The following is a 24306-nucleotide window of genomic DNA, read 5'->3' on the forward strand; positions in this document are numbered from 1 at the left end:
CAAGACATAGCTTTAATACACAGCTGGACTCCTTATAACATATTCTTGTGGCTTGCCACAAATAGCTACTGAAAAGCAAATCAAAATAGTGAAGTTTGAATATGAAAATGTCCATTGCCTCTTAATTAAATGCAGTTGTAACAGCTCACTGTCTATTTATTGTATGGTTGATTTTCAATAAAGATTTCAAGTTTCAATTTGGACTAGGAGGTGACAGAATACCAAGAAGGACGGAGGCCATTGCTGGTGACTATCTCTTCTCTCAGAACATGATTTGATGGCTCCTGACAAGCTGTCATTCCTGTTCAGTATATGTTTGTATTTGAAATCATGGTCCACTCCTGCCATCTTTAAGTACCTAAAGGCCAAATTGATGAGGACATAGTGTTGTGCCCAGATCGTGACCCCCAGAGAGACCACCAAAGACGAGCATGCAGGAATGCAAAAGCAAGGTTTAATTCTGGATATCCAAAAGCAATACAAGCCTAGGCAGGGACTTCGTCCAATACATCCAATGCAGTGGAGGCCTGTCTGCAAGCTCAGTTTTTAAAGGGAAAAATCACAAGGTTACATCATTTAGGGGTGCTAGTATGGGTACAATTCTGATTGGCTTGCTTCTAGAAATCATGGCTTAATCTTACTTCTAAGGGAGTGGTTGCCCGCCACCATTTCTCATTGGCTGCCCTCAGGTGGGGGCATTTTTATGGTCAGTTACCCTGGAAACCAGGGAGAGGACATTCCATAGTCTGGCAGGCATTACCTCGTGACTACCTTGTGACTCTGTACTTTTATACTTCCTGGTTTCTGGAATCTGGACTGACTTGTTTCAGTAACTATTGGCCTCTTCCTAGAAGAAGAAATCTTAGGCCTTAGTTTTTGGGTGAAGGCATTTTGGTCTTATTTCTAAGATGGCTCATTTTGGTCTCACAATAGTACAGTTAAGGGCACATACATTGCTACCTTTGCCAACATTGTCACTTATTCAGCCAATAAAGAGACCAATAATCATCTTTTAGATGACAACTCTACTTGTACTATCTGTGCTTATTGGCCTGTAGCTTGTAGTAGCATGAGTTATAGACCTTGAACTGTACTGCCTCCATCGCCCACAGTGTGCCATATTGCAATTTTGGTTATGCCTAAGAAAACAGATTTGAAACTTGTATAAGTTGGTATTAAATGTTGACAGGATGAGCGTGTGTGTGTGTGTGTGTGTGTAACTTAGAGATGTTGGTTTATTAGAATGGCATGAGAAACATTTGTGAACTCAGAAGATGAATGCTTGTCAATGTTTTGTTAGTTTGTGATAAGAGATCCTTCAATTGTTGGTTTGATGATATAAAATTGTATAGTAGTACAATCTGGGATGGTAGGATTATGTTTCTGCACCAAGCGGGGAGAGAGAGAGAGAGAGAGAGAGAGAGAGAGAGAGAGAGAGAGAGAGAGAGAGAGAGAGATTCCTTTTCAGGAATTGTTAGGAGCTCATGACCCTGAGTAAAATCAAGTTTCTTTATTATGTAGATGAAGTTCAAAAGAAGGACAAAATAAAGTTTCTCATTTCCAAAATGACTTCAGTGTACTTCATTAGGAACTTGACCATCTGGGTAACTCTTCCACTTTTAGAAAGTATATTCTCATAGAGTCAGTTATCCAGTCATAACTGGATTTTTAACATCTTCATATTATTTCTAAATAGTTATTTCTAAATGTATGACCCATATATCTGAAAACTATAAAATTTCAGTTAAATGACATAATATTTCAGTTTAATTTTAATTAAAATGTTTTATATATATGTAAATTTAAGCCATGATTATACCCAGCCATTTGGGACTCCTCTGGGACTTCAGATGGAGACTATAATCAGTGTACATTAAAGGGGAATGTACCTTGATTGATCACATACTCAGGAAGGACCAGAGCTGTGTAGCCCTGGGACACTGGGAATGAAGAAGATGCTGGCAGGCTCAGCAACGTACTTGTGAAAGCCAGAGCAGTGGCCAGGGTTAAGAAAGAAGTTACTCTGGAGTTTAAATACCCAAGTCTTCATCTGTTTTCAGTAAATGCCTATTATTAAGTGTTATGAAGAAACACAGATGAGGATTGGTTGCTCTTCCTTGCTTGCTTCCTTCCTTCCCTTCCCTTCCCTTCCTTCCCTGCCTCCCTCCCTGCCTCATCCTCTGCCTCCCTCCCTCTCCTCCCTTCCTCCCTCCCTCCCTCCCCCCCTCACTCTTTTTCTGAGACATGGTCTCTTTATATAACTCTGGCTGTCCTGTAACTCATGTAGACAAGGCTGGCTTCAAACTCCCAGAGATTCACTTGCCTCTTCTTCCTGAGTGCTGAGATTAAAGGTGTGCACCATTTTGTGTACACTCAGCTTTGTTCATCATTATTTGATAAAAGAATGGGCATAGTTATGTTGACCAAAGATAGCTTTTTATTAAAGTCTGAGTGTATGAAAGTCTGGCCAAGAATAACAAAATGCTATCTTCTGCTGTTGCTTAAAAAATACCCCACAGAGTTTAGAACATGCTATTACAATGTTGTAGGCACCTTAGTCATGAGGTGAGGCAGGGGCTTGGAGAGAAACATGCTGAGTTGCAACAGGAACCGGAGTAGAAGGTCTGGGGGAAGAAGGTGGGCTTTTGGTTTCTGTGGTTGAGCAAGTTAGTCACTGGGAGCTGGACTGTACTTGCTTAGCCTCACTCAGAAGGCTGTTCACAGTTGCTACCACTGTGAAAATGATGTTCAGTGCAAGAAAAGGAAATATATTTAATGTATTTAAACAGAAGGTCGTCCTTCTAGAAATCTTCCAAATTTTTTTCCTCCTGAACCAATCCATGATCTTCTTATAAAGTCTAGATGATCCTATTTCTTTCATCTGTATAAAAATAAAAACTATCAGTTTCTATCTTGCATAATGGCACATCCACCCTCCCCATTCATGTCGCCCAAGCTCATTTTTCTAATTGTTGTTGAATGATGAATTTTCTTTGCAACATAATGCATCTTCCAGATGAAAAAAAATCACAAGAAGGAAAATGGCATTCTCACGCTGTGCCAAAAGCAGATTTGAATATGCGAGACAGTTGAACTCAGTGGACATTTCTTGATGTCATCTGCCAGTGAAGATATTCAAGGAGTTCCTTTTCTTGGTAGTTTTTCTGGAATTCTGCTGAAGAGCAAATTATATTGTTTTTAATCAAATTACATTTAATTTGCAAAAGAAAGGATGTGTCCAAAGAGCCCTTTTTATTTTCTGAGTCTTCTCATGCCTAGGAAATAAGAGCCAGATAGGACCACCTCTGCTTCTTTTAATAAGTCCTTCCACTGTGGACCAGACAGGACCCTGGAGTTCATATTTATGTGAGGAACCAAAGACTTCATAAATTATGGTTGTTGAATCTAGCCTTCAAGAGACAGTGACCTGAAGTAATACAGAAATATATAAAAATAACATAAACACTTCTACAGTGTGTCTGCAGTGGGCTCCGAAGGTGGGGTACAGTATGTGACTGATAGATATGTAATCTTAGTGCTTCATTTTCTCCTTCAAGAAATACCAGTAATTAAAAATTCATCAAAAATACAGCCTCTAGCATGAATACACCATTCCAAGAAAGAGAAGTGTTATGACATAAGGAATAACTAAGAATACTTGTTTATACTCCCTTGAGAGTATAAATTTTAATAGCGTCTCTGATTTAAAGTCACATAGTTCAACGTGTAAGGAAAATTTATTGGTATGACTTTTCTGAACACATTTACTTGAACTTCAGCAAATATGAAAATATATGCTATTGACATCTTGGTGTAGTGTTTAGGGATGGGGCCTCATCAACTGACAAAAGGGACTTACAGATGTAGTGGTCATTTCCTTAATGAGATTCAAGATGAAATCTGTTGTTACGCACAGATGTGCAGTGACATTTACCAAACGTGTGCTGATGTTTTTGAATTAGGCACAATGTTTGAAATGTGCCAACCCTCAGGAAATCATGTCACCACAAAGGGTTGCCAGCTAATCCATCTCAGGAGCGTGCCAGACACTGAAGTTTTTGATTTATGTCCCGAGTATGATGCCTTTGGAGCCTCACTGCTGTGAAATGGACCCTTCTGTGTATTGAAAGCCCATTGAACACAGATCTCATTAAAGCCGGTGGCTCCCCAGCCTCCGTTGTCCTCTCTTAAAGAATCACAAACCACCTATTTAATTTTTTATTCTACTTCTTTCCTCGGCTTTGACATCAATTAAATAAAATGGGGCTGTTTATAATATTAAAGGCTCCCCTGAGATGAAAAGTGGAGAGGCAGTTATGCCTTAGAATGCCAGACAAGAATATGTATGAGTTAGTCAGTATTTATTGGCCCTTTATTGTGTGTCAGAAGGTAGAAATAAAAGATGAAGTCACATTTCTTGCCTTCAAGGTCTTCTGTGCTGCTATAAGGTGGTGCTTTGACCTTTGTACCTTAATACCACATGCTCAGTCATTCTTAATCTTAATTTTCTCTGTTAGCCTCACAGCCTGCTTAAACCTGGATGCCCTTTACCAGAGTGTTTCTTTTCTCTACTGAGTTAGTGAAGCAAATCTGTGAACTGTTCTTTTTAAGCCCATTAAAATTCATTGTCACCACCCTATAGACTAGCTAAATTAGCTAAATATAATACAATATAATATAATATATTTATACTAAAGGCCTCTGATGACTGAACTATATTTTCATGTCATCTACTATTTCAAAAGTCAGTGTTAAGGACAGTTCCATTTTGCATACCATTTTATTTCTGTTTCCTGTAAGAGACCATTAGTGAGATCTAATGCATCTCTGCTGATGCAATGGCCAACAATTCCTTAAGGCTACGCACTCTTGGAGGAGGAAAGCAAAATGCCCACACTTGCGCAATTTAAGATTGTTGTCTCTGATTATAGCATTCTGCCTCCCACCTTTGTTTCATTTGATTCTGCCAGTCAAAAGACGATTTATCACTTTGTTAGTAAACATGTGCTATCACCCCTTTTCCAGATAATTGCCTCTTCCACTTCCTCCTGTACATGTTTGCTGTTGTGATAGATGAATCTTTATTTTAATATCTGATCTGAGGGCTGGGAATGTATTTCAGTTGGCAGAGTGCTAGACTACCGTGTAGGTAATCTGGGTCCTGAGTTCCCTTCCCAGCACCCTGTAAATCTGGTGGAGTGCTGATGCACACCATCAATCTCAGCAATCACATCAGGAGGTAGATGCAAGAGGAGGAGACAGCACTCAGGGTCATCTTTGATTACATAGAGAGTTCAAGGTCAGTATAGCACCTTATATGGCAGCTCAGAGTTTCTACCAGGAGCTGAAGCCTTCACAATTTTGCTCATATATGGCCCCTTAATGAAAGCCTTTGTAACAGGTGCTGATGCTGCCTTGGATGCCAGCTTATCCTCTTCTGCTTCCTTGGCAGTCTTTCCCCTTGTTCTTGCTGTCTGTCTAATGGGTTTCTAATCCCCTTTGGCCATTGCATCAGCAGAGATGCCCCAGTGGCATCCTCTGGAGCTGATCAATCATCAGGCTCTTTCTTCTCTAATTTCTTACAACTTTCCTTTTGTGCTCTTTCTTTAGAAGAGTACAATTTTCTGGTCAAAGATACTGCTAGAAAATAAGTTCTGATTCTGTTTGCATTGAGAAATATGAAACCTTCATATTGGTCTCAATATAATGCTAGCATGTCCAGGAAGGATCTAAAGTCTTTCTGGTGGCAGCTGGAAAGAAAATGAAGAGCTCGACATCTGAACTTCTAATGTAGAGTCAGTCTCTAAGCTGCATTTTTTTGGAATAATGCTTCCCAAAGAGGGATGTTGCCGCTGGCTAGTTATCACACATTCAGGCCTACAGTTCATCCTTCATTCCATTGCTCCTTAGGCTCATGCAAAATCTGATGGTCCAGTCACTCCTTTAAGTTAATCCAAATCCGTTCCCCATATGATTCAGTTCCACCTTCTTTAACATTAGTAAAATTGCCAACGTGAACACTTTGCACCCAAGAAACTTCTTAGCCTGATTCAGCCATTGCTTTATTCTGTCTCTGTCTTTAAATTGAGTCTTAATTGCCAACCCTTTCAACTCTTAAAACTGATCTTGTTCCATCTTTGATAAATCAGGAAAAAAATGATTCGTAATTCAGGAGACATTATCTGATGATTGTTTCAAATTTAACTTGACAAGGAGCAATTAAGACTGTAAGCTTAGAACGGAAGGATAAAAGAACTGAGTATGTAAATGAAGAGAAAAGGTTAAGAAGTGAAGCTTGTAGCATTAACATCACAATGGAGAGCAATGTCTGTATCTCATTTATTATTTTGTTTGCTAATTTACTTTTTTTAGACAGAGTCTCTTTCTCTCTAGCCCAGGGTAGTTCTATGTTGAAGTGCAGATAAAATGTAGTTATGAATATATTTAGCATTCCAGAAGGTGAAGTAGGGAACTTACTGAATGAGTTTTGAGAAACAGGGAGCTTCATTTCCTTAAAATGAAGTGGCTTTTAACTTCCCTGTGCCTCATTAGCATTTTGCAATGTGATAATATGATTTAATGGCCTAATATTAATGTAATACTTGTATTTAGCATTTTCCCAATGGAATTTGTATTTCAGGCTTCATATATCTATTATTAAGTCATCTTTTCACTGTTGTTTCCTAACTTGTAGCCATGTTAAACAGAAATTCATGTATTTTCCAGAAATTATTTCCACTTTCCTTCCTGCTCTTTTGCCTACTACACCTGACCTTTGCCAGTGTTGTCACAGTTGACTTAAGGTTTATCTATTCACTGTTTATTTTATTTATTTTTTATTTCCATGTTCCACATCTATGCTGGCTAATCCTGAGCCTCAATTAACAATATACATATTGTTAATCATATATAATACATAGTTATGTAATATATATTAGTTTTCCTAGACAGAGTTTCTCTGTGTAGCCCTGGATATCCTGGAACTCGTCATGTAGACCAGGCTGGCCCCAAACTTAGAGAATTGTGTGCCTCTGCCTTCCAAGTGCAACAGTATTTTTTTATGGAAGTGTATTACTACAGCATTCCTTGTAATTTAATTTTGGTTTATTAGATAGAAAATGATACAGTTGCATTGCTGTGAACAAGACTTGTGAGAAGAAAGAGTAGGACACCCAGGGAATTCCCTGCATCCTATTTTTCATGCCCAGAACTTGTTAGTCTTCAGAATCTATGTCTTGGTGTTTATGGGTTTTAGCCAAAAAGCAGTGAGACAGAGACAGAATTCTGTATAAGTTAAAAATGACTGATTGACCTGAGCTTCCATCTACATCCACTCCAGTTGCCATGGTAACTGCCCTAACTAGAATCAGGACAATTTGCATTGCTGTGACTTTTAAAAACGGATTCTTTAACCCCGTTGAGTTACTCTGCATGAAGTACCAGTCAGTGGAGAGAAGGCTTTCTGAACTTACACAAAAGGTTCCTTCCACACAGAAGGCGAAGGGCATTCCAGATACCCAGAGAATGTTGTCAAGAGGTCCCAAATGCCATTGAAGCCTCCTAGTACATTGAAACCATGGATAAAATTTGCAGGTTACTTGTGCTTATGTGACTTAAGGAAATCTTCCCCACCTCAACTACTTCATCAGAATTATATTCCATTTTTGAGCATTTAATAAAAAAATTTTAAATAATTTAAAAAATTAAAAAATAAATGATTTTGAGCATTTAATGAAGATAACTAGATCAATAATAGGGAACAGCTAAATTGACTAAAGGAAGCTAAACAGTTCTAGAATTTAAGAAGCAGCTATTTGTGGAAAAAACTAGGCTTTGGTGTTAGAATAAAACTGTCTATTATATGTGTAGTCTGAGCAGTAAGTTAGCCTTTGTGAGACTCAGTTTTCATATTCATAGAAAGCAGATAAGGACACTGCACTGAAGCAATGATTCCACATTAAACAGACATTTACATCATGGAATGCGTTTAGTAGATGTTCTCATAAAGATAGCTCACATAATGATTGTTGTTATATCATCAAATCTTTAAAAATATATCACCATACACTTGATCTTTCAAGTGTCCTTAACTTTTAAATGTAAAGTCCAATTAAAAAACCATTTTGTTAATTGTTTTCCAACAGCTTTCAAAAGTCACTCCTTGGCCTTTACTGAGTGTTTTAATTATGATTTAATTATTTGTGATCTAAGCAGTGTGTGAGACTGTGCAAGGTATGAAGTAAGACAGAGTTGAATGGAAAGACCTATGTTTCTCCTCACTTTATTACTAGTCAGTACAATACACTGCATCCTTTGCAATAAAGAATATCATAGCAACATTCATGGCGAATTTTCTCCTGTTAAATTTGTAACAATGATGATTTTCATCTACAGTATGCAGTTTTATAATTTCCCCTCTCCGCATTATAAACAAATTAGCATCAACACATTTAATCATTTAGTCATTAAAAATATAGCTTTCCTAGGAAGAAAGTTTAAAGCACATTCTTAGAATTAGCAGGGAAGTGATTTGTACAGTGGAGATTGGTGTGTACAGCGGCATGGGCTCCAGCAAATGGTCTTTTCTAATTATGAAGCATTTGTCTCAGAACATTTGGCAGCTGAAATTTAGCTTGAGGAAAACATATGCCCTTACAATGTTGAGAAGCAGTTGTGAGTTCCATGGAGTCCCTCGAGGTCTCTTCCAAGCCCCTGATTCTGTCACACTAAGTATCTGGGTGTACATAGATGATTTCAGCATGAAGTGAAGGACAGCAGCAGGAAGCTTGTAGAATCCTTGGGGCATCTGATGGCAGAAGTTGTTGTTCTTTAGTGTTGCAAGTGAAGTAGAAATATAGCTAAGGATTCTTTCCTTATGATTCTTATAGGTAAACAAACGTTTTATGTGGGTCCCATCTACTGAGATGATTCACCGAGAAACAGCTGAGTAGATGTTCAGTTTTGCTTTTTGTTGCCAGTGATAAATGACATGACCAAAAGCAATTTGGAGAGAAAGGGGTTTATTTCATTTTACAGCTCAAAGTCCTCCATGAAGGGGAGTTAAGGGCAGGGTCTCAAGGCAGAAACCTGGAGGCAGGAACTGAAGCAGAGGCCATGGAGGCTAAACACTGTCAACTGCCTTCCTCTTATGGTTTGCATTGGCTGCTTTCTCCCACCCAGGACCAACTGCCCAGGGTGACACTGACCCAGTGTGCTGGGCCCTCTCACCTCAATCATTAACCAAGAAAATGCTCACCAGACTTTCTCATGGGCCATTCTGATAAAGGCATTTTATCAATTGGGGTTCCTCTTCCCAGATGACTCTAACTTGTTTCAAGTTGACAGAAACCTAACCAGGACTCTTGAGAAAATAAATCTCTTTGGATTCCTTGTCAGAAAATTTAACTAATAGAGAAAGATGCTAAAACATTGTGTGAACGGAAAAATCAGTTGTCTTCTAACATGAGGATCTGTGGTGCTTTTGCAGTGAAGTATAAAAATAGAAGAGAGCATTGCTTATATACCATATTTATGTATACATATTTAAAGTTAGAATGTATTTGAGGAGTTCTTGGTTTGTGCCATTCCAGGGTGCAAAGAAGTCTTTAGTAGGGAAATGGATATCTCATTGCTCTTCTAGAGTCTCACTGACCAATAGAAACATAATATGAGTTAGATATATAACTTCATTCTTCCACAGCTTCCATCCAAAAGCATATGGAAACAGGTATATTTTATTTAATCAAACACCTCCCCCAAATATTATCATTTTAAGATATGATCAACCTGAAATCATTCATGGATTTTCTTACTGTCTTAAAAATGTAGATGTGATTTACATCTATTTGCCACATTGTAAGGGAACCGTAACCATAGCTGTCATATTAAGCAGTGAAGATTGGTGGTGCACACCTTTGATCCCAGCACTCAGGAGGCAGAGGCAGGTGTATTTTTGAGTTCAAGGCCAGCCTAATCTACAGAGTGAGTTGTAGGACAGCCAGGACTGTTATACAGAGAAATCTTGTCTCTGGGAAAACAAAACAAACAAGTGTATGGAGAATATAAAAAATCAAGGCTGCAGAAAGTTTTGTCTACAGACTGTCTGAAAATTTAAAATATGATTACAAACTCAACATCTAATGGTTAATTTTACATTTTGACTTGCTTGGGTATAGCAATATTGGGGAAGTAGGCAAAATACCACTTATGGGTGTGTTTCCAAAAGAGACTAACATTGGCGTGGTACTAGCATTGTACTTAACTCAGTACAATGAGTCAAGAATGTCTGACCTCCCCTGTGTGGTTCTAGACAGAGCAAAATGTGGAGGAAACTCTGTTCTCTCATCTGACCTCCATGGTTACATGAACTAGTCTTCATAATGAGTCCCCTCTCTTGTGCCTGTACACAATCATGCACCTGTGATGCCACTTGAGAAAATGACAGTCCACACATGCAACAGTGGGCCCATAGTTACATTGCATCATTATGTATTAATTACCCCAACTTATGTATGTAGATAACTCAGTGATGGTCACACAGTGATGACATCATCTAAAACACAGTCCTCAGGATGTGTCCTCTTGTTCTTTTGTAGATACTTGTGTAAGTCTTTTGGAAAATGAAAAGACAACAGGAATGCATTTTATTTGGTTATCTCACCATGTAAATCCATCTGACCAATGCTTTATTATGATAGAACACACATAACATGTATCATTCTAACAATTTAAAGAGTACAATTCCATGACATTTAAGTATATTCACATTGCTAGCTGCAGAAATCCTCACCACCCTAGACTCAAACTTGGTACAAATAAAACAGTGACTTGCTATTTTCCTCACTCCCAGTCCCTAGCATCCACTATTTTATGTTTATTTTTCAATTTTTCTGTCTTTGAATTTGGTTCTATGCATCTCCTATCAGCTGAAATCAGACAACATTTGTCCATTGGATATTCTTTATTTAACTGTGCATATTCTTAAAGTTAAACTGTATTATACTATATATCTGAAAATTTAAGACTGAATAACAGTTGATCATGTGTTTATTCATACTTTGTTTATCAGTTCACTCCCCAGAGGACATTTGGATCATTTCAATCTTGCTACTACTAATTCCCCAGTGAATATTGGCATACAGATACCTGCTTGTGTTCCTGTTGGCATTTATTTGGGGATGTATCTTGTAACCTTTTGGCAATACATGGGGTTCTGATTTCTTCACGTCTTCAGCAATAGTTATTTTCACTAATGAGAGCCACCACAATGGCTATTAACTACTATCTCTTGGTCTGTTGCTGATGTTGAGTGCCTTTTACTTCCTTCTTGGCTCTCTGTACATCTTCTTGACCAAGTTACAGAAAAAGCACACTTGTCCTCAAACACAACATTTACTTGACAGATACTTGATAATTTTTCTGCCTCTTTAGAAAGGCCCAAATTATTTTTCTATTAAAATATTTGTCCTAAGGCTTGTAGAAACTGGGTACATTTATTTCTAGTGCACAAATTTCTATTAGACCCAAAACATCAAGAGTAGTGTTGAAATAATTTGACTTTTTTATTATAGCAAGAATAATTTAAAAAACTCAGAGGAATCTATCTGAAAACATTGAGAATACATCTTACATTTATAATGTAGAAGTAAAAGAATTAAAAGACAATTTTGCTTATTATAAGTCACTTACATATGACTTTAAATTGTACATTTTTTTTTTGGCCTGGAAATATAAAGCAGTTATTTGCAAATATACCATCACTTGCACTTTTGAATAATGTGAACACAACATTTATTTTTCTGGTACTGTAATTGCATTCACATCTATGTATACTGTGGGATTTTAGGGCCAAATTCCCTCTCTGAGTTATCTACCTGAGATCTTTAATGCCGTTCAAACTGATTCACCTCTCTAACTTTATTTTTGGTACCAGACTTTATCCTTTAGGATAATTAAAAGAGATGCTAACTGATCTCCCTCTCCTGTCCCTCTCTTCTTCTCCTTTTCCTCCCCCTATCTCCCATTCCCCTGTCTCCTCCTATGTCTTCTCCACCTTTTCACTGGCATGCTACTGCTAATATATTCCTTTGGAAGTAAATTACGTACTTTAACTGCCTCTTTTCTGACTTGTGTATCTAGACCAAGATTCACAGGCAGTCAGCCAGAGCCATCACACTCTAACCCTATGGATTTTCCTTACCAGTTCAGTTTCTCCTCTAACTACCTCCTATCTCACCCAACAAACATCTCAGTCCATCTGGACCACTTGTGGTTTCCTCCAAGTGCTCCCTCCCGCCTCTCCTGACCAGTCTCCCCTTTCTGGCAAATGAGAGGGATATTAAAATGTCCTACCATCTCTACTGAGTACTTAATTCTGGAGAAAGGTCTTGCTAATAAACCAGGCTCCTGCTAAGCTCAGGTTTATTCTTTAGTTACTGAATTGTGCACACCCTTGGGGAGTGGCCCCAGGGAAGTCAGGGAGATTACTGTTCATAAATAGCACCATGATATTTTGATATTTCAATATCACCCATGGTGCAAGCTAGTGAAGACCCAGTAATTATTACTGATTTTTATATTTTTTCTGAAAGAGTTGCTTAGGACAAGAGTTTCTATCTTTAGCTCCTCTCCTACCCTCTGTGGTTCTTAGGGATTTAATCCAAAGTTTCACAGTGTTCTAAGTTGGGACCTCACCACTGACCCACACCTTCAGCCCAGGTGTAGTTTATCGATGCTAAAGACCTATTGTCAGTCTGATGGAGCATCTAGACCCCTCTATATATTTAAAAGCATTAATTAAGGATCACTGGAAAATAAATCCATTTCTATTGAAACTGGTGAAACATAATGATGAACTGGGACATAACAACTATCTAAAAATAAGAAAAATAACTCCCATAATTTAAAAAAATCATCGTGAATATAAATTATATTTAAGAACTCTATAGCAAATGTTAGCATGATATAAAAATAGCTATGGTTTCTGTTGGTAAGGTTTGTTGCTCACATTTAAAGATTAGGAAAAATATGCTACATTTCAGCTACAGGGTAGTAAAAATAAAAGTGTTGTTTGCCTCTCTCACATTTAAGAATCCCTTGAATTCTGTTGGGGATATAGGCCAGCTCTAGATCACATACCTAATTTATGAGACCCTAGGTTTAATATCCCCAAAGATGCAAAAAAAAAAAAAAAAGAATTTTCTGAGTTTCATGTTCTTTATGGCGCTTTGCTGATGCCAGCTGTTACCCTCATTCAGGAAGATAGAACAAACATTATAGACTGTCTGTCTTACAACACAGGCACTCGTTTCTTAGTGTTCTGGATCTGAAGTCCTAGACCAGGGCATCAGCGTGCTGTGGTTATGGCCCTTTCCTCCCATGAACACTTGGTACAAGTGTGCAGACAAAGGCTGGTCTGCTGCATCTCCTCCTGTTAGGTCACTAATTCTATTGCTTAAGCACCCTCTTTCTGACCTTATCTAAACACAACCAACTCTTAAAGGCCCCATCTCGCAATACCACCTTTTTCAGTAGTTAGGGCTTCAAGTGACAAAGTTGGGGGAATAAACATATTTAGTCCACAACGCTAGGTGAACAACCATGGAACTGAAGATCATTAAATCTCTCTTCAGCCAGCTCTTTTCACTGCCCCATCCCCACTCTTGGGAAGTATGTGTTGCTTTTCCTGAGTGTATACAGCCCTGGAAACCTAGCTTAGCTCTTGATTTTTCTTGTCTACTGGAGCAGGAATCAGCAGGTGTTTTCTGAAAAGGGCCCATGATGGGAAATATTTTAGGCTTTGGGATCCATATGGTCTCTGTCACAGTTACTCAATTCATCCAGAGACAATATGTAAATGAACAGGCATGGCTGGGTACCAAGAAGAATTTTATGGACATTGAAATTTATTTCAGATAATTTTCAAGTGTCATAAAATATGCTTCTATTTAAAATTTTTCAACTGTGTAAAAATGTAAAATCCATTCTTTGCTAGCAGACTACGAAAAACAAACCACTGGCCAGCCTTGGTGCAGATGGTAGCGTGTGAGCCTGTGTAGTAGATCCTACGTCGATGTTAGGGCTGTGAATTTGTTTTGTTTTTTTACTTCCATATCTAGCATCAGTGTCTGCCATATTGGTATGATGTAAATATAGGCTGAATAAATATTTGAGTCTGGCAGTGCTTTGTACTCATCGTAAATGCTTTCTCTGTATTCTTCCAGAATTTGCATTGGACAGCAGACGAATTCCTCCCTAGAAGTTAAGCTAAATCCAGATTTGTGATTTTTAGTCTAGCACAATTTTATGCCTACATCCTCTGGAATCTTGGTTTTCTGTAAGTGACAGCCAGTTGTTTCCTGTGTTGAAGGCATTGCCTTTCTACTAGTATGCTTAGAAATCTCAGAGTGATGAGAGGTTATGTATTTCCCCTGAGTGGAGCGTGACTTTAAGGTGAGAACATGGTGTGCTTTGGGCAAGACTTTTAGAAGCATGCTTCAGCGCAAAGAAAGATTGCTTCTCTATCTCTGCTTTATGTCCTTTAGCCTTTATAGGTCTTTAAAATTTTATTTTATTTTTGAGATTTCATATATGAGTTTTGTAATTATATCATCCTCACCTCCCCCAGCTCTTCCTATGTATCCACCATACCTCTTCTCAAATTCACAGCCTCTTATTATTACTTTATACACACACACACACACACACACACACACACACGCACACACACACACTCACTCATACACACACGAATTTATAAATACAACCTTCTGAGTTCATTTGGTGTTATTCGTATATAATTAGGGTTGACCTCTTGGGATTGAACAACCTATTAAGGACCTTGTCCCTGGAGAAAATGGCCTCTCTCAGCAGCTATTAATTTCATGTAGCTTTCCATTTAGTGGTGGAGCCTTGGGAAATTTTCCTCCTCCATGTTGACATGTCAATTGGTTTTGCCATTTTTCAGATCTTGTTTAGGCAACCATGTTGCTGACATTTCCTGGTGTAGTTTCCCTGTGTCATATAGAGGACACTATCAGCCAGAGTCCTGTCCTCTAGCTCTTCAGATTGTTCCACTCCTTTTTCCTGTGATGTTTCCTGAGACTTAGGTATAGGGGATATATTGTAGAGATATCAATTGGGGATGGATACCTTGCAGTCAGTTATTCTCTGCATTTTGACCAGTTGTGGAATTTTGGTCTCTGGTACACAAAGAAGCTTCTTTGATGAGGAGTGAAACATATACTTATCTATGGGTATAAGGATAAGTATTTAGAATGCAGGTAGAAATCATACTGCTTGTCTTTGTTATTCTTCTATTGTTGTGAAGAGACACAATGACAAAGGTTATTCTTGTAAAATAAAGCATTTAATTGGGGGACTTGCTTACAGTTTCAGAGGCTTAGTCCATTATCTTTATGGTGGGAAGTAGGCAGACATGGTGCTAGGGCAATAGCTGAGAGCTTTACATCCTGATCCATAGGAGGGAGGGAACAACTAGTCCTGGGATGGACTTTTGAAACTTCAAATCCCAACCCCAGAGATATATGTCCTCCAACAAGTTCATACCTCCTAGTCCTTCTAATCTTTCTCAAGTAGTTCAACAACTGGGGACTAAGTATGCAAATATATGACCCTACAGGGGCCAGTCTCATCCAAACCACCATGGTAGTTTGGGGAAATGGCAGTAGTAGGCCCTCTTTCAGCATACATCACCTCAACAGCCATAGATAATGAACCAGGTTTATGGTACTAGGCATGAATGTCCTTCTATTTAGTGGAACTTAAATCCAATTAGAATGCTGTTGGCTTCCCACAGGATGTAAGTGCCTGTTGGGATATCTTGCCATTCAGTCATTGTTGTCTGTAAGGCATTACAACTGGGTAGGACAATTGGTTGTTTTTCTCCCTTGGCAAGGTGCGTGTCTCTTTCGAGTACTACAAGAGCTAATCCCTAGGGAGAGGCTTGCAGGTAATTTCTGGCCCCATTTCTCAAAATCCTATGTCCTCAGTGTGGTGTCTTCAGCAATAGAGTCTTAACCTCAATTTCTGGCAGGCAACCAAGGGCAGCAGCAGTAGCCTGTATTGTCATAGTTTAACTGCAATCATCATCATGAGAGTCTCAGGTATTTCATTCATACAGAGATGATTCCCTGTAGAGATTAATAAGACACTTAAAAATCAAAGACAAGGAAAGATTTCTTTTAATGGTCTCTTTAAGAGAGCAACAGACTTACACCCCTGCAGGTGACTTAAGCAAGATGTTAATCACAGCTCTAAAACTGCATTTTTAATGATAAGACAGGTCATGCTTACCTACCTATAAAATGCCCAACATCACTAACATGCAGTGGTTTAAAGTGCAAAAAGGCTTTGGCATGTTGCTCAAGGTCATGGATAAATTTTCTGTTTCATCAACCCATGGTCATTATCATGAAGCAATATCTGAAATGAAATTTCACTTAGGGACATTTTAGTAGCCCAAGTAAGCAAATCATTGAATTCTGTAAATTCATTTTCAGAAGTCATTAAAAAATACATATGGATAGTGAAATCTGATAAATTCAGTTTGGAGACTTGACTATAACATGAAATAATGTAGGCTTACTTTCTCACATGAAAATTTTTTTTAGGTGAACTCTACGTATATAAATTTCATTTATCAAGAAGTATACCTAATGCTTATCAGTGAAAGCCCATTTCTGCTGGTTTGAGTAATATAAAGAAACAAGAAACTTGTCTCTGGAAGATTATATAGTTTTTTTTTTTTTTTTAGGAAACATGAAATACCAAGAGATAAATGCAATATTAATTACATATGCTTACATATGCCAATAAGTCACATAGTCACCACAGGAGCACATACACTGATACATGCAGTGTGTGTAGATGCACACAGAGACACCCTTCTACATAGAGTTACACACAAGTATATACACATACACTCTACACGTGCCCCAATTGCCAAGCCTTTGTGCTTATTCTTATTGATGCTACACTCAGTGTGACTTTCTTGATTTCTGAGTTGCTTGTGGCCTCACCAGATGCTTATCCCTCCTTGTCTGAAACTGTGCACCTTATGAATTACCAAGATGATTTTTCTTACCAGACCTTTCATCATATTACTACAGCTCTCTACAGATTCTATCTGGACTGTTACTTGTTGACACCCTTGCTGGTCTGTAGACCACTGGACTCGGGGTTCTCCTAATCTAATCTGTGTCCCTCCTAGATTGTGTTGCTCATTGTCACTATGGCCAGAGCTCTCAGAGCCTATAAAGGATATCTCATGTACTGCTGCTCAGAGGGTAGAAATATTAAGTCTCTTCTTCCTGCAGAGCTATGGCTTTAAGATGTATCCACCCTGAACTTCACTCAGTCCTTCCATTTCTAGTCATCAACTAATGTCTGTTTGAAAACTGTGTATGTGTATCAGTTAATCATATTTAAAAAAATAGTGACATTGGGGCCAGCAAGATGGCTCAGTGTGTAGGGGTGTCTGACATCAAGCCTGAGGAGCCAAGTGGTTCCTCTGGGACCCACATGGTAGAAAGAAAGAACCAACTCTTACAAGTTGTCCTTTGACTTCTGCACACATGCCCTGACATGCACAACCTATACACATAAACACAATAAAAATAAAAATGTTAAATGTAAAAAATTAGAACCATTGATTGGTGCAATCTAATTTTTCCTTTGGTGGTGGGTATACATATATGTGCCATACCTTCTGCTAAAAATGAGGATGAGTTTGGAATTCTTTTATTTTATTACACATAAACATTTTAAAACACGTTGGTGTACCCAAGGCACATTCTTTTAAATTTTGGTGATTTGCTTTCTTTCATTTGTGTCTTAGAGATCTCTAACAGATTTCTGTTATTCATCAAATGAATTCTTACTCCATAAGCCTGTATTTCAGAGTCCTGTATCAGCTCACTCTGAAGTTATGCCACAAATCTCAGCCACTTGGTGCTGCTTTATGGTGCTGGTCTCCATAGCTCATGTCTAGCTGGGTTTTGGTTCCAGGTCTTTCCTTACTGTGTCCACTTCATCCATCCCGCTTTCAAGCTTCCTCATTTCCCAAGGTCTCCCTCGTGGGTCTGTTCTTGAGTCATTAGTTCTATTGTTTCACCTTTTTGTTCTTATATCATATAGTCTTATGGTTTGCGTTAGGTAAACAGGTGTTCTGGAAACAAGCCTGACATCAGGAGAGCTAGACTGTGACTGGAGAATACCTGTGATGACTGTGTGAAGAAGTTTCATTTTCAGAAGATATTTGGAAAGGAGCCTTGCATACATAACTTCTTTCTGCTTTCTTCTTTTTCTACTTTACTGAATGTTTTTTGCCACCCACAAGTCAAAGGAGAAACCGCATTCCCATTTCTTAGCCTGAAAGAGATTTGCAAAGAACGTTAGGTAAAATTCCAGAATTGAGTTTGCTTAGAGTCTAGCATTCCATTTATCTTCTTTCTCTCTTGTTCTTCTCATGTTGCTTCTGCCTCATCTCCTCAAGGCACATGTGTATTTTCACTATGCTGGTGACATTTCCTCCCCTCCTAACCTGGCTCTCTCAGTTTAACTGTGTTCACTTGTACTGTCTTGTGGCCCCTCCCAGTAGTTTCACTCAGTACCATCTGCTGTTGCATCTCTTATATTTTCCTTTATTATTATTTTTTCTCTTTTGGTTCTTTGAGACAGGGTTTCTCTGTGTAGCTTTGACTGTCCTGGAACTCACTCTGTAGACAAGGCTGGCCTCGAACTCACAGAGATCTGCCTGCCTCTGCCTCCTGAGTGCTGGGATTAAAAGCGTGCACCACCACTGCTTGGCTTTGGGGCATCTCCTATATTTTTGAGTACGGTATATGATCCTGTCTTTTAAAGTTCTCATGCTTGCATGGATTAAGCACATTAGTGATTAACTCCAATAATGCACCATTGTTTCACTAAGGAAAGACAGACAGCAACTTCCTTTTGAAATCATTTAACCAAAAGCAAATTCAGGTTTGAACTATCTGCTTCACGTTCACTGTGTGTTCCATCCTCCATCTGTCTGTTGTAGGAGTCTGAATCAGTGCCTGCCTGAAGGCTGTCTGTCTGTGTTTGTCGGTTTTGTCTGGGTGTGTCTGTGTTCTGTCTGTGTCTTCTGTCTTTGTGTTTCTGTCCCTAACAAAGGGCGTCACTCTGTATTTGTTGACCAGCACAGAAACCATCACACAAGGAAGGAATAGGACACCTTGCAGAAATCTCTAACAGAGTTTTACAATGATTAAGTCAGCTGGCTCCAGCTGATCTCAACTGGCCAGACAACAATCGGTACTACAAACAGCACTGTTTGTCAAGCAATATCCAAAACTAGTTGCATTCAGCATGTATGGTGGATATTCATTTTAGAGAATTGAGTTCAATCTCTGTATTTGCTGCTTTCAGCCAATGATACACATGCATTATTCTGGGTCAGGGGTATACCAGAGTATATAATTTAAGATTACAGCTATGCATTAACTTAAATTGTAAAAGTTGATTATATGGAAAACTCAAGGCAAGTAAGGTTGATTGTTACATTGTTCTCCTAAAAGTGGGTTAAATGAACAGGCTGAGTGCACAGTAGGACAGCAGTCTTAAGTGACCTCAAGGTATATTATCAACTCTGACTTTGAGGTCCAGGGAAAGTTTTAGTTCCTTAGAATGTAGAAGATATTTTCCTCACATTGCATCAACACACATGCTGACAACATTTTCTATTATGAAAATGTGAAGATATGTGTAAAGGTAGAGACCATAATAAACATATCATATACTTGCCACAAGTTCATTTACCAAGATTTTGATATGCTTGTCTTTTAACATTTTAAAATTTTATGTGCATGAATGTGTTGTATGCATGTATATCTGTGCACAACATGCATGCCTTTTGCCTGTGGAGGCCAGCAGAGGACATTGATGCCCTAAACTGCAATTACAGATGTTGTGAGCTGCCATGTGGGTGCTGAGACTCGAACCTGGGTCCCCTAGATAAGCAGTCAGTGATCCTAACTGCTGAGCTCTTCAGTACTCAATATGCTCATCTTTTTTTTTTTTTTACATAAGTTTACCTTGATAAATTATTGTATTACATTCTATAACACTTGCCATTTTGTTTTTAATCTTGTCTGTTAATCATGGACTTAATGATTCTGTGGTATTCAGCTTCAACATTTAATTGTACATTGTCAAAGACAGAAGATGTAAGATAGAAATTAAAATTCAACAAATATATCTAATAAAACCTCTACATGGACTGTGCACAAGTTACAATTTGCTAAACAAGCGTTGTGTAGAAATTGCTGCATAATTATTATTTCAGTTATAGTGAATCCCCAAAATGGAAATTAATTATTTTATTTGTACTTTTTAATAATTAAAATATGATTATGTGGGTCATTAACAATCTTCTGGGTAGTCAGCAAGGAGAATTATTTCTTGGGAGTTTCTTTTTACCTTATGCTGTTTCCTTCATGCAGTCTTTAATGTGTGTTTTTGAGTGGCTGGACAGAGACACAAAAGCAATAGGAACTTTCTTGGTAGACAATAATAGTAGATAGAGAACCAAGAACCACATGTTGCTGCCAGCTGTAGCTGACTGTTTGATGAAATAGGACAGCTTAGTACTATGAGCTTTAAATGTGTCTAAAAGGTTAATCATTTTCATACCTCTCATGAATAACTAATCTCTTTTACAGGGTGTTGTTCACAAGTGAAATTCTCTAATTAATTTCCCCCTGATTGCTTTGTTTTCTCTTCCTCTAGCTCTTGTAAATGTGAAACTCTGGGCCATTGATCGACAATGTTTTCAAACGATAATGATGAGGACGGGACTCATCAAGCATACCGAGTACATGGAGTTTTTAAAAAGGTAGGACACTTGTTTTTTCTTGAAACGCAGCTTTGTGTGTTTTGTGGATGTGAGTGTGCAAGTGTGTGCATGCACCTTTATCTCAGTATTAATTGCCTATCAATTTGTGGAAGGGCCAGACTTTGGGTAAGCCTTGTTATATTTCTGCTACTGGTTCTCAGGATGTGTGGTTAAGTCAGGACATCCACATTGTATCCATTATCCTCAGACATGCAGAATTTTCTCAGAGACACAAATGAGAATTCACCTGAGCAGGAAAGGATGTTCATTCTCACAATCTTGTAGTTAATGTGTTTACACTGCTTCCTCTAACCAGACCGCAGAGCCTCACCAAGCTGTCCCCCTGTGGGTCTCCATAGAAAAAGCAACACAGCTAAAGAAGAGACATTCCACAAGGCAGCTTGTTAGCCTGGAATCCTGAGATTAATTTCCAAAATTCATTCATTTCCAGTTCCTTTTTTTATTCATAAATTATTGTGATAACTCAATATAGGAAGATTTAAATAGAAAACGTACTTCTCATTTCTTAGAAAAACACTGATATCACTGTCATTAAACTTTAACATATATATGTTATTTTTAGCATATATACAAAATTTTGTTTGAAAGGAACACTGGCAATTCTAGTGATTTTAAAATATTTTGCATTGTGGTCTAGGGGATGGCTGAGTGGCTGAGCATGCTTACTGAACAAACTTGAGGACATAGAAGAATGCTAGGCATGGACATGTGCATGTCTGCAACCCTAGCATGGTGGGGGACAGAGCTGAGATGGACCTATTGCTTGCTGTCTAATCAGCCAGTCTAACTAAAATGGCAAGCCACAGGTTCAGTAAGAGACCTTGTTTCCAGATAGGGAGAGGGATAGAGCAGGACACCTGATGCCCTTCTCTTGCTGGCGTGCATGTGCACACCCACACAGATGTGTGCATACACACACATAAACACACACACACATACCCTGTGCATCCACAGCCACACATTCACAATTTTTTTTTATTTTCTTTTATTTTTTTTGGTTTTTCGAGACAGGTTTTCTCTGTGTATCTTTGCACCTTTCCTGGACCTCACTCTGTAGCCCAGGTGGGCCTCAAACTCACAGAGATCCGCCTGCCTATGCCTCCCGAGTGCTGGGATTAAAGGCATGTGCCACCACTGCCCGGCCACATCCACAGTTTGTATCATTTTATTTTTGAAAACTAAAGCATTATTCAATAGCAATGTGCAGTTTATGTGAAGCAAGGCAGGTGCACACCAAGGTTTCCTTTCTGAGGGCTAGAACTTGTTGTTTCCACAGTTTCACTTTGTGTGAACAAGTGGTTAAAGTGGAGTTAACAAGTCAAGTTCACATTTTATTTCAGTAATATATCTTCACAGAGATCTACTGAGGTTTCTTAAAATACAATTTTAATGTCCCTTACTTGGGTATTTCTGTTAATTAATTTTGTTTCTGCTTCATCTTTTATACATTTTTCATTTCCACATGAAATCTTTTTGTTATATTCCTGCTGAAGGGACAATAAAATTCTAATTTGATATCAAGTAATAATATATTAAAATAGTTCAATGTCAGCAGGGTGTTTTCGTTTCCCCTTGGTGTGATTAGATGAGGAGAGGTGGAATATAAATTTCTTTTGAAGTTCAGTATAGTTTGAAAGGAAATTAAATTACTGAGATGCCATATTTATGTGGGAGGATATATATGTGTTCACTAGTGTGTGTGTGTGTGTGTGTGTGTGTGTGTGTGTGTGTGTGTGTATGTGTGTGTGTGTGTGTGTGTGTGTGTGTATTGAAAGACTGAGAGAAAGATAAAGAATGCATATTCATTGTAAGCCTTAAAGTGCAAAGCTATTGATCTGAAAACACTGATGAAAACTCAATTGGTAATCAATGAAATGCTCGTGTGGGGGCTGGGGCTTGCCATTTGTGTGGAATCTCTCAGCTTGAGTTCTCAAGATGTTGATTTTAGCTTCCATGAATTTGTAATCTCAAGGAGTGGGCCAAGTGGCAATCAAAGGCTCTTTCAGGTGATTCCAGGAAGATCTCCTTTTCTACTGGCACTGTTTTAGGAGGTGTGTGTGTGTGTGTGTGTGTGTGTGTGTGTGTGTGTGTGTGTAATTAGAGCCGCCTTAGTCTTACAATCTGTTTTGACACTGAATATTAATGGTTCTCTAGAATGAGTGATTTCTGTTGTCGTTAGTTAGCTTAGGGCAAGCAGAAATGACAGGTAGGATGAAAGAGAAGCAGGCACTACTACCTTTGATGTCACTTCGCATTTGGCCACTGTGCAAAAACAATTTCTCACTGTTTGTTAAATAGCACAGGGCTGCCGAGAACCTAGAGAGTAGGCAGGGTGGCCATCCGTGTGTGCTTTAATCTTCAGAAATGGTGACTGTGATTTGGTGGTTCCATCTCTACAGTCTTTTAGTGGCTCACAGTTAGGTTATTGATAGTCTCATTGGCTGGGTGTTCTAAGCACGTATCCACCAACAGCTGACTAGTTTTCTTGGCCTGGGTTCTTGAGATAACACACACTGAGTGATTCCCTGTGACCAGGAGCCTATTTCCAGGTTTTCCTACAGCACACTCATCTCTGTCTTTCCTCCCAGCTGTCATTGGTTACGTCTTTTTTCTTCATTTGAATCCAATTAAAAGCTTTCTTTGCCACTGATGTTGATCTCAACCATGGAGCTGTCGTCTCTGAAGTTTCACCTCTATTGTGCAATTTACTGCCCACTTTCTTTGATTATAATTCTCTTACTATTCTTATTCCTACTTCTGAGCTATAAACTTTTTAGTACAAAGGATATTTCTTAAGCATTTTATTGTTTTTCTTTGGCATTACTTTGCGGATAGTTTACCTTTCATTACACACTTTTCAAGGTTCATTGCAAATATTAATACAGGCTTCTATCTTTCAAAAATTGTCTAAAATTCATGATGACAGCACAATATTAAATCAAGAATGGGTTCCTAATGAGTGCAAACCCTTTGCTATGGTACAGGTCACATGCCCACGAAGCTCAAATAGTAAAAAATATTCAACCTTCCTACACGTTCCCAGGACAATTATTTTTGGTACCATTGATGTTTTGGGGGCTTTTAAAAGAGGGTGTAACAGGGCTAGAGAATGGCTCAGCAGTTAAGAGCACTGGCTGCTCTTCTAGAGGACCCAAGTTCAACTCCCCAAACCCATAATGGTGGCTTACAAACATCTACGTCTCTAGTCTTGGAGGAGTTGATGCCCTCTTCTGGACTCCCCAGTCGCTGCATGAATGTGGTGCACAGACAGACATGCAGACAAAACATCTCTACACATAAAATAAAAGTAAATTAAAGTAGAAGAAGGGCATAACAACACCCACGGGAAATGATGAAAAGTCTTGCTAAAATGTAGAATTCTAAAATCAATT

General features: G+C 38.5%; 1 protein-coding gene across 1 annotated transcript in view; it reads left to right on the top strand.

Annotated features, from left to right (window-relative positions):
- Prkg1 (protein kinase cGMP-dependent 1) overlaps positions 1 to 24306 on the top strand; it is a 1138884-nt gene that overhangs the window by 661854 nt on the left and 452724 nt on the right. Inside the window, 1 exon segment of the mRNA XM_052760872.1 lies at positions 20788 to 20893. Within this exon segment, the coding sequence (XP_052616832.1) occupies positions 20788 to 20893 (106 nt within the window).

The sequence above is a fragment of the Peromyscus californicus genome, unplaced genomic scaffold, assembly GCF_007827085.1.
Source record: "Peromyscus californicus insignis strain IS unplaced genomic scaffold, ASM782708v3 Scaffold_4__1_contigs__length_199733344, whole genome shotgun sequence".
NCBI classification, from domain to species: domain Eukaryota; kingdom Metazoa; phylum Chordata; class Mammalia; order Rodentia; family Cricetidae; genus Peromyscus; species Peromyscus californicus.